Below are 12,473 nucleotides of genomic sequence, written 5' to 3' on the forward strand. Positions count from 1 at the left end.
GTTCAAATGGCTCTAAACGGTCCCAGCCAAGGAAGAAGTGATTAGTCTAGTGATTAGTCATTTTCAAAACAAATTAACATTTCTTTAAACGTTTAATTTTGCCCTTTATTATGATAGGACAGATTATACAGGATAGGAAGCAAAGTGGGAGAGAGAGGAGGGGGTGGGATCGGGAAAGTTCCTCCAGCCGGGATTCGAACTCGGGACGACTCTAGCGCTGGCGAATCAGCGCCGACAACAAACTGACAATTTATATAAATGCTCATCTCTTGTCGTCTCTGCGATACGCATGCGTAGTCTGTGGGTCAATACAGTTAGGGTATGTCGAAAAACTCCCGTCTCGTTTTCTTCATCGATGTCAAAATCATCCTACGTCGTTGTTTTACCTTTTTTTGATCTTCTTTGCATGTTCACTTTGTAAACACTGGGTCGGTATTTCTGCAGCAATGTAGGACGATTTTGAAGTTGGGGAAGAAACGAGATGGGAGTTTTCTGACATACCCTAACTGTATTGACCGTGTTGACCGTAAAAAAACAGAGTTCACGGAGATTTAGACAAGACCAGCGTTTCAAATTAAAAAGTATATCAAATTTTAAAAAATGACAGATTGTTTTGCTACATAAGACCCTTCTTCCTCAGCTGGGATCGTTTAGAGGCATTTGAAGCTGCATTTAAACTGCATTTTATAAGTTCAAACGTGATGGCACCATTTAAGTCCATTATATGGAGATAATTCCAAAATGTTGTTCCTCAAGAAATATTATTTCTTATCAGCTGAAGAAAGAAAGACATGAACATCTTAAATGACAAGGGGTGAGTAAATTATCTGTAAATTTTTGTTCTGGAAGTGTTCTTCTCATTGAAATGCCTTAACGCTTGAACCCCAGTAATTTTTTTAATCATATAATCATCTTAATTACCAAGGTACTTAATATTTTTTCGAATTATTTTATACAATTTGTTAAAAGCACACTGAAATAAAATTAATAGCCATGCAAACTAGGAATAGTGTAAAAATGTAAACACGCAAAGGGTATTTTTGCACTTTCTTTTTTATTTACATTTTCATTTTGCTTTTTTGCATTTTATTTCAGCATGCGTTTAAGTTTGCTGATTTTATGTTTGCACATTTCTATATTCCAGTTCGCAATGGTAAACCGTGTGAATTTGAGTCAGCTTCTATTGTATGGTTCTGGTTGAGTATGAGAGTATGAGTAGACAGGTGAAGAGCTCCGGATCATCAATGATCAGCGCCGATGATGTCACAGCTGCACGGAGATCGGTGCCGTTTTTCCCGGTGTTTACTACATCTACATGCGTGTGTCGTGAGATGCGGCGTGTGTAACGCGTGAGGGACGCGCGCGCGGAACGTTCGCTCTCCGCCGCATCGGTGCAGATTCTCCGTGCCGAACACGTCATCCCGGTTAGTAACGGTAGTAGGATTCCACGCGCTCTGGATGTTTCCGTTCATCCGTGTGCTGCATCAGGGCGGGATGCGACTGACGGTCTGCGCGCTGCTGTTTCGCGTGTGTCGTGTCGGTTGATCGGTTAACGGAGTGAGGAGGAGTCTCCATCCCTCCCCCTTCCGCGACTCTGCCGTGACTGTCCCTCGCCGTTAACCGGGGCTGCACCGGGGGTCCCGCGGCTCTGATGGCGGCGGCGGCGCCCGAGCAGGAGGATGTGGACCGGCGGCCCATCAGAAGAGCCCGATCCAAGAGCGACACACCGTACCTGACCGAAACCAGGCTGTCCTACACACTACAAACAGGTGAGTGTGTGGGTTCACTGCTGTAATGTGGTTTTACCATGCTACTGTCATATATACCGTGGTGCTGAATGATTATTGGACGGTAGCAGCATGGCACTCCAAGTAAAGTGCACCGTGATTTTTTCACTGGCACCAAATGTCTAAACACACGTGCTTAGTGTCCAAAATATTAATACTAAGTGATTAACGTGACCGAATATCACAGTACTTAAACAGTACCATGGTATATATGCAGTACTAAATGACCATATGGCATTATGCACATATAAGCTATTTAAAAAATATGATACATCTGTAAAAAAATGGTGCATTATATACCATATTATTTAAGAGTATTTACTCCAAAGTACTTAAGAGAATTCCAATATTACCATGGTACATGTCTAAAAAACATGGTTTTGCCATATCCATATGGTACTAATTACATACTACTCTAAAGTACTTTGAAGAATACCATCTTACAGTGTCCAAATCAATCACAGTACTTAAGGAAAACCATGGTATATGTAGTTTAATAGTCTCCAAGCTACTTCAGAAATACCATGGTGAATTGACATATACCATATTATTTACTCCAAGCTTCTTCAAAGACTTCCAGTATTACCATGGTAAATGTCCAAAAACACGGCAATACCATTGTACTGGATAATTACTGTGGTTTACTATATATGCATGTGCTATTATATATACATAGTACTCCAAGCTACTTAAAAATACCATGGTAAATGGACATATACCATGCTATTTACAGTATTTATTTCAAGGTACTTTAAAGAATCCCAATATTACCATGGTACATATCTGAAAGACATGGTATTACCATGGTACTAGATGATTTTCATATCCAAAGTACTTTGAAGAATATCATGGTAAAGTGTGCTAAAAAGAAGTACCATGGTATATGTGTGTTTTAATGTGGTAACATTAAATTATATTTACATAAAACACCATGCTACTTCAAAAATACCAGGGTGTAGTGACATATACCATGTTATTTACTGTATTTACTTCAAACTACTTTGAAGAATCTTGAGTATTCCATGGTAAATGTCCAATAACATGGTATTTTATGGTAATTTATGATTACCATATTCATATGGTACTATTTATATGGTGTTCCAAAATACTAAAAGAATACCATGGTAATGTGCCAAAAAAATCACTTTACTTAAAGAATACCATGTTGTATGTACTTTAATATGGTACCAAATACACACATGACTTTATATTTACATCCAAGCTATTTTTAAAATACCATGGTGAATTGACATATACCATATTATTTACAGTATTTACTCCGATCTACTTTAAAGAATTCCAATATTACCATGGTAAATGCCCAAAAACATGATATCTATGAAGTTCTACAGAGAATACTGTGATGTTACCATGGTATAATGATTAAAACATATAGAAAATATTTCAGTACTCAAAGAATACTATAGTAAATGCACTTTGTAAAGTACCAAACATGGTATTACCATGACACTGGGTGATTACCAAACCCATATACTACAGTATTTACATGGTACTTCAAAGTACTGTAAAAATGACCATGGTTTTATAAGTGCTAAAGCAGCTCCAGAGGTGTATTGTGAAGATGCAGATGTTTGTTTGTGAAGGGAAAGCACACACACACTGGTGAAATGCAGTGAGTCATGCGGTTCAATGCGTTCATCTTAAGGAGGTTGAGGATCTCAGGACGTGACCTCACTAGTTCATCTGCTGGATCTTTATATTAGCGGCATTATGTTTCAGATCTTCAGTTCTGTCGCATTCATCTCAGTCCAAGCCTGTTTTACTGTATTAATACACTAAAGGAGATGTTTAGGCAGAATGCATGAGCGTTATATTCTCTGCAGTGAACGTAGTTGGTGATTTATACTGTATTTGAGCTTTATAACTCGCCTGTAGGACTCATGCATTATATAGTGTCAGGAACTGAGCAGAATTCGACTGCTGAACATCTCATCCATCACAGATCTCAAATTCAGTTGCTATTTAAAGAAAAAGTTACCAGGTTAATCCAAGATGCAGATGAGTTTGTTTCTTTATCAGATTTAGAGAAATGTAGCATATTGCTTCTTCTGGTGAAAAAGATGTGTGGTCTGAATCAGGAGAGAAATAGACACAGTTTCAGTCATTTTAGTACTTTAACTGTTAGTAAGTGCGTGTTTTTCTACTGTGTTATTATGACTGATATGATACACTTACTCCGGTGTGGGTGTGATGAGATCATAGTGAAGCAGTGATGGATGGCACTGTGACCTACAGGCTGGTTTTCCTGTCACAATGAATCTTTCCAGCACTGGAAGTGTAAAGTGTGTGTGTGTGTGTGTTTTATAGCCGCTGGAAGCTGTTTCATCTTATTAGTGTTTTCAGGGCAGATCAGTGCTGATGCTCCTTAAACATTCAGACCTTCTGACCGTTCGATTAAACTTCAAACCATTTTATAGATCATTTGTTGTAGATGTGCTGTTTATGTTTACATTTTACAAACTTTAAGTTAACCTTTAAATCCCATGATCGTGTTCAGTCGCTCAATGTTTTTAGTAAAGTAGTATTATATTTTTTTATATTAAAAATTAAATTTAAGTTTAATTTTTTTTGTGTCTCTTTTTAATGTACATTCGTATTTAGCTTTAATTCATTTTTATTTCAGTTTTAGTTTTAGTGATTTTAGGAGTTCAGTTTCAACTTGTTTTATTTTAACTTTTTTAATTTTCTTAAATGTACGTTTTTCATTTAATATTATATTATATTTTATTTCAGCTTGACTTCAATTTAACTATATATATATATATATATATATATATTAGTCACCCAATATTGTTTAGTAAAGTATTATTTCCTATATTTATTTTGAATTTTATTTTGAATTTTCATTTTTTTTACATTATTTACAGTTTAATTTTAGTTTTAATTTCATTATTTAATTTTATTTAAATTATTTTTTTTTGTTTTTCTATAACTAATTGACCAGTGCTGTTATTGTCAACTAAAACTATCAAAAATGTTTTGTTTTTTTTGTAAAACTGAAATAAAATAAAATATTAGATGAAAAATATGCATTTAAGAAACTTAAAACTACAACTGAAATAAACAAATTAAAAGTAGAAATGTATTTTTAAAAGCACACAAGTTTTTTAAGGTTTAAGGTTTTCATCTAACATTTTAATTTTTTCAACTTTGTCAATAAAAAATGTTTTTAGTTGCAGTTAAAATAACAGCCCTGCTGAAGTGTTACTAGTATATTTTGCTGTGTTGTTCTTGTGGTTGAATGATCTGATGGATCAATATGCTGTGAGACTATTTCCCTGAGACCAGACACAACACACACTCATCTGATACTCACACACACACGCACACACACCGCCTGCAGCCTCGTCCCCACATCCATGTGTGTGTGTGTGAGTGTGTATCATTGTGTGTTCAGCTCAGAATGAGCCAATCACTGAACCATGTGTTAGAATGTCAGATGTATTACTGCTGTATGTGTGTGTGCGATACAGAGATACAGTTGCATAACATCATGGATTAAACTATTTGTCTATGCGTCAAGCTGACTTCTGTAGCTGAAGGATGAATTACAAAACACTGGTTCTGCTGCATGACTGTTCAGATCATCCTGAATCTGAATAGTGAACCATCATTCGCTTTGTGCTTTAGTCAAATTGGTGTTCATTTGTAGTCACTTAGTAAATGAAGCTTGAAGTAAATGTGTAAATACCCATCCAGGCTGCATTTTAGCCCAAAAAAGATCATATATGGTTTTGCATAATAGAAATTGTCTATTTTTAGCATATACCCACCAGATGTGTCCAGATGTTGTGCTTTTTTTGCAATACTTATTAGTGATTCTGTAATGAAATACGGTTTTATTTTACACTGAGTAACATTATTTATTTATTTAATCCTATTTTAATTTTTTGGTATTTTTTTTATTATAATTCTTCAATTGGAAAAATCACATTACATATAGTACAATACAATTTTACATTCATCATTGCTTTTCCCTGATTTTTTCCATACATTCATGACATTCACCTGATTTACACACACGTTAAAAGCATGCATTGTTAGTTTGTGCAATGTAAACACTGATGCAGGAGAAAGTAATTAAATTCACATACTTAAAATGAGCACAATTAGTCATGTGAGGGTTAAATTTCTCACAAACACAGAATTAGTGCCAGAGATTGCCATCTGCTGGAGATTTTAGGACAGAAAGCATGAGAAAGAATATTCATTCCAGCATATGAGTCACGGTTCAGTTTATCCAGGATAATATTTCATCTGCACATGTTCCTCAGAGACGCGGCTGTTCTGGGGCCAGTTTAGTGAAGCAACCGCAAAATCTAAAGATCTTAAAACAGAAGTGATCAAACAACTGCACTGATTTTAAATTAAAGTGAGCATGTGTCGTTTTGTGCATTTAACTATAAATATTTCTCTTTATTAGGAGCTTTTAAGGCATTTTGTTTATTTTATTAGGCTTAAATCAAGTACCAGAATATTCCCATACAGCAACAATATATTTTAAATTAATGCTATATATGTTTTAAACAGTGAAGCTGAATGAAATACATTTTTGAAATTGGAAATATATTTAGTTTCAACTTTAAAATATCAAAATCTACTTCAAAATCAATATATATATATATATTTGAACATTGTAAGATTTTTCACATTGCATTGTGTTTACCCATATTAAACAAATTTAGTTTTTTTTTTTTTCAAATCTATTTTCTTGGATTAAAATATACATATTTTAATGCATTTAAAACATAATTTAATTTTTAAAATATATTTAAAAAAATATAAATATATTTAAAAATATATTGCCAAAAATATATTTGTATATATATATATATATATATATATATATATATATATAGTTTTATGAAGAGTTCATCTGCAAAAACAAATAATTCAGTTTTTTATATTTTTTAAAAAATAATGTTTTTGTATGTGATCATGTTTAAACAAATTTAGTTTTTTTTTTTTTTTTCAAATCTATTTTCTTGGATTACAATATACATATTTTAATGCATTTAAAACATAATTAAATTTTTAAAATATATTTAAAAAAATATAAATATATTTAAAAATATAATGCCAAAAATATATTTGCTAAATATATAAAATAAAAATATATATATATATATATATATATATATATATAGTTTTATGAAAAGTTTATCTGCAAAAACAAATAATTCTGTTTTTTATATATTTTTTAAAAATAATGTTTTTTTATGTTATCATGTTTAATGCTGTAGTTTTTTAGTTATTTTTACTTAATCAAAGTAATCCAGCTGCATTTTGATTGAGATATTGCAATTGAATTGGAATGCACAATAAAAAAACATTATTTCTGAAAACTGTTAAAATCTTTTTATATATTGTTTTTTATAATTTTTATAATTTAATATATATTATTGATATTATTGTATATGAATCAGATCTGTGGCGAATAGATAGTTAAATAATCTGTCAAAAGATAACATAACCTGTCTATTAATCTCTACATGCTATTTATGGTAGGAATTTATAAAGATGTGCACTGATATATGTTAAATACACAATTTTTCTGTGGCCTACAGATATTAGACCAGCATTTCCCAATAGGTCTGGACACATGCGGTCATAGGGAAAATGGTTACCGTTATTATTTTTATTTTAGTACAGGTTTCAGTAACCGCAGCCTCTAGCGGTGCGACACCATTCGAAATACGGTGACGTAGGCGGGGTTTCTCGGTAGATCCGGTCTGGATCTGGACTGTGTGGCCAGCGAAAATAATACGATGGTGAAAGCTTAGTGCAAACGCTGCTTGTTAAACAAAAAACTGTTATAGAAAAAATAAAACGTAAATAAATATCTTAGAAATAAGAATACAAATATAATAAAATAAAACCGTGGATATTAAAGCCTGTTTAAACTGGTGAACGTCACACTACGTCATTAATATTTATAAGCGTAGCCTCAGCGTAAAACAGCGCCTTCCAATCTTGCGTCATTAATATTTATGAGCCAAGCCTTCAGCGCTGTAGCGCAGCTTCCAATCGGTTGAGCCTGCGGGCCGAACGTCACGATGCGTTATTAATATTCATAAGACAAGCTCTCACAGAAGTAGGATCGGGAATTTGCTCCCGTTAACGGTCGATTCCGGTCCGCGTATTTTTACGTGGACTTCACGGCATTGCGTCACGTTGATGAATTTGAAGAGATGCTACCGAGAGGCGCATCCGTCCGCTTATGATAAACAAATCTGCGCCAGTCACTTCAATTTGCGCGACCGTTGCTGAAGAAGTACCGTTGACGGGGGGTTTGAAGACGCGATATATTAAAGAAAACACCGATCAGCGAGTGTGTGTGTGTATGTAAATGTACACACAGTTATACTCAGGTGGGCCAAACGTTTTGCGCGTGGCGTCGGTGGTCTCGCGCACAGCACGGTGATATAAACCCGGTTCGCGCGGCTCGGGATGAACGGTGAGGCTCATGAACGCGCTCTTCCGTTCGATATCCGCACCATCCCGGGGTGTGACAGATAGACACGGGTCCGCCGTCGCCGCTGCGCCCATGGCGGGTCCCGCATTCCCGGGAGCGCACGGAACCTGGATCACATCTCGGTTACGGGAGGACGCGTCATCCTCTTCATCGTTATCATCGTCGTCGTCCGCAGAGAAACCGCGCAAACGGAGAGCCTTTAACCTGGTCAAACTGCGGCAGCCCACCGCCCCCGGTAACAACAACACGCCGTTTGTGATCTCCGGTCATATCAAGCACATCTGCAGTAACTGCAGCCGCGGGAATGACATCCGGGACGGTGAGTGATAGCGATGATGATGCTGCTGCTGCCGCGGCGCAGAACGGGCCCGGTGCTCGGGAATAAAATAGGCATTTTTATCTTCTTGTCTGTCTTGGCCTATTTAATTCTTAAACAGGAAACACTTGACATTACAGTGCCCATGATACTGGTTAAAAATATAAATATATTGTTTACTTTCCAAAATATAACGTATTATAACCATGTACAGTGAAAATTATAATTATATATGGATTATAATGAATTTAACATCTAATAAGTTTACTGTAAAATACTGTACAGGTTTTGGAAATATAAAGTAAATTGTTTACGTTCCAAAATATAACATGTTTATATAAAATATGTAAATATAACGTCCAAATAAAATGGATTATGCAATATATTGTTTTTTTTATTTATTTATTTATTTTTTTTTTTGAACTGGCAATATTTCCAGAAATAGCCTTACATTTTATAGCTAATCATGAACATGTATGTTTATAATTAATATTTAGCTTAATCTGTGTCAGATTCACTGTAAAAAAAAAAAAAAAAAAAAATGTTGAAAAATATTGTAAAAATACAGTGAAAAATTATAATATATTTAACATCTAAGTTTACTGTAAAATACTGTACGGGTTTTGGAAATATAAAGTATATTGTTTACGTTCCAAAATATAACATGTTTACATAAAATATGTAAATATAACATCCAAATAAAATGGATTATGCAATATATTGTTTTTTTATTTATTTTTTGAACTGACAACACTTCCAGAAATAGCCTTAAATTTTATAGCTAATCATGAACATGTATGTTTATAATTAATATTTAGCTTTACATTTTTTATTTATTGCACTAATCTGTTAACAAGCCATTGTAGATACTATAACCTTACCTTGGTGTCAGATTCACTGTAAAAAAAAAATGTTGAAAAATATTGTAAAAATACAGTGAAAAGTTATAATATATATCTAACATCTGAGTTTACTGTAAAATACTGTATGGGTTTTGGAAATATAAAGTATGTTGTTTACTTTATATTTACCAAAATATTAAATATATTAAAATTTGATAGCTAATCATGAACATTTATGTTTCTAATTAATATTTAGATTTTATTTTTTCTTTTGCATTTTTTGTTGTTGCATTAATTGTTAACAAGCCAATTAGATACTGTAACCTTACCTTGGTGTCATATTCACTGTAAAAAATGTTGAAAAATAATGTAAAAATGTTAAATATCTGTTAAATACCTCGCCTTATACAGTGAAATGTATTGATGTAATCAATTCTGTATGGGTTTTGAAAGTAAATACATGTGTAATACATGTACTTTTAAAATAAAATATTGTTATGTATTTGTAGGTAGAAAATATGAGTGACAGATTAATTTGCAGTGAACAACAGAATGTAATGCATCATATTAAAGAAATATAAATAACTTTATATATAAAAATTATGTAAAAAAAATAATTTAAATAAAAAATAAATATATACATAATTATATTTACAAACATAATTATATATAAGTATATTAAATATTTTATATTTGTAATTAACAAATATTAATTATACACACCAACAAATGAATTTAATTATTAGTTAAGTACAGTTTTTTGTGTTTAATTTATGTTTATTGCATTATTTATTTGCTGTGATTTATAGAATTTTTGCTCACTAGTATTGTTGATTTCTTATGTCATGAAACCTAATGTCAAGTGTGATCTAATATGATGTTGGCATTGAACTTTTGGTAAATCCGCATTTTGCATTCTGCATCCCGGTTGTTAGTTTTACCCGATGACCTATATTCATCGGTCAGATGTAGAACTAAAGTGAACGTTCAGCCTCCTTCAGCAGAAAAGCCCTTATGGAAAAGCAAGCTTCATTCTTTCCTTTACCTGCTGACCTGTTTTAATGCACCAGCCTATTTTTACACCACGGCCACTGACATTCGGGTGGCAAATGGATCCAGAAAGCTTCCAGTTTTCCCAGAGGAGGTTTCCAGTGATGTCAGAGCAGCTGTTGTGCTGTTTAGACCAGACAGATACAGTTAGAGTTATTATATAGTCATTAAATTTAGCTTTGTGTTCAATCTTATGCGTTGATTTAAAGGAATAGTTTACTCAAAAATGAATATTTCCTGAAAATGTACTCACCCTCAGGTCATTTAAGATGTAGAGGTGTTTGTTTCTTCATCAGATTTGAAGAAATGTAGCATTCCTTCACTTGCTCACCAGTGGATCCTCTGCAGTGAATGGGTGCCGTCGGAATGAGAGTCCAAACAGCTCATAAAAACATCACAATTATCCACAAGTAATCCACACCACCCCAGAGGTGGTGAATTTTATCAGCTATTTAGACTCTCATTCTGACGGCACCCATTCACTGCAGAGGGTCCCTTGGTGAGCAAGTGATTGAATGTTACATTTCTTCGAATCTGATGAAGAAACAAACTCCTCTACATCTTGAATTATACATGTATTTACTCCCAGAGGAGGTTTCCGGTGATGTCAGAGCAGCTGTTGTGCTTTTTAGACCAGACAGATACAGTTAGGGTTATTATATAGTCATTAAATTTAGCTTTGTGTTCAATCTTATGCGTTGATTTAAAGGAATAGTTCGCTCAAAAATTTGCTGAAAACTGTACTCACCCTCAGGTCATTCAAGATGTAGAGGTGTTTGTTTCTTCATCAGATTCGAAGAAATGTAGCATTCAATCACTTGCAGTGAATGGGTGCCGTCAGAATGAGAGTCTAAACAGCTGATAAAAACATCACAATTATCCAAAAGTAATCCACACCACCACAGTGGTGATGTTTTTGTCAGCTGTTTAGACTTTCATTCTGACGGCACCTATTCACTGCAGAGAATCCATTGGCGAGCAAGTGATGGAATGCTACGTTTCTCCAAATCTAATGAAGAAACAAACTGATCTCATCATGAGGGTGAGCACATTTTCAGCAAACTTTCCTTTTTGGGTAACATTACCTTTCATTTTCTTATTAGTAAAAAAATCAATAAACATAGAAGTGAGTGTCCAGAATATAGTTCCTGCTGACTCAGATGTAATGCATCACTTGGACTTGCTTTTTCCACACTTTATAGTCAGTAAGGGAGCATATTAGTCACTCTGTGAAATGAATAGTGGATTATTAGAGAGCAGATGTGAGCAAAAAGCTCTGCTGATGTGAAGTGCGTCTGAAGATTATTCTCCTGGGGTGAGAAGACGGGATTAGAAATGTACACTTTATACATGTGACAGTCATCTTCCCCCATCTGAGTTATTAATTTAAGAGAATGAATGTTAAAAGACATCATGCACCATTTTATGTGAGTTACCAAATGGAAAATGTAATTAAAAAGGTCTGAAAACTCGTGATCTGAGACAAAAAAGGACTGTTTTAGTAATTTCTCCTGAAGATTATTGAATTAGTTGCATTAGTTTTTCCAATTACTTGATCCTAAAGGTATGCGGTCTCTGCTGTGACATTTCTAATGCTTAGTTTCTTCACTTTCAAAACCATTGAAATTCTTTTGGCTCATTTCCTCAATTAATGACTGTTTGGTTTCATTTAAGACCTTGACTTTATAAAGCACCTCTTATTGCAGCTGATGGAAATTTGTACATTTTTGGTTGGATTTACTAGTTTGTGAAAGGAATGATTCAGCCAGAAGTGAAAGTTGTCATCATTTACTCGTCCTCATGTTGTTTCCCTTTCAGTCAACACAAAATGTTTTGATGAACGTTTGAGGTCTGTTTTCATGCAACGGAAATGGATAATGAGTTTTACTTTTAAAAGGCACTCCTATAAACCCTATAAAGCCATATTTCCAAGGTCTCTACATAATCAGCATGATCAAAACTGTGTGGTTGCACACAGTCCA

The 12,473-nt window shown here is 34.0% G+C and overlaps 1 protein-coding gene across 6 annotated transcripts in view; it reads left to right on the top strand.

The window, feature by feature from the left end:
* Positions 1-1,092: 1,092 nt before the first annotated feature.
* The window catches only part of phactr1 (phosphatase and actin regulator 1), a 29,565-nt gene continuing 18,184 nt past the window's right edge, over positions 1,093-12,473 (top strand). For 2 of the 6 annotated variants that reach the window (XM_051138552.1, XM_051138553.1), the window contains exon 1: positions 1,093-1,769. In XM_051138552.1, coding sequence (XP_050994509.1) covers positions 1,652-1,769 — 118 coding nt within the window. In that variant the 5' untranslated portion in view covers positions 1,093-1,651. Of the gene's footprint in view, positions 1,770-7,878; positions 8,603-12,473 lie in introns of those variants that run through there. The other 4 variants (XM_051138549.1, XM_051138551.1, XM_051138548.1 and 1 more) reach the window with 4 other exon arrangements.

This window comes from Labeo rohita, chromosome 20 (assembly GCF_022985175.1).
Source record: "Labeo rohita strain BAU-BD-2019 chromosome 20, IGBB_LRoh.1.0, whole genome shotgun sequence".
NCBI classification, from domain to species: Eukaryota; Metazoa; Chordata; class Actinopteri; order Cypriniformes; family Cyprinidae; genus Labeo; species Labeo rohita.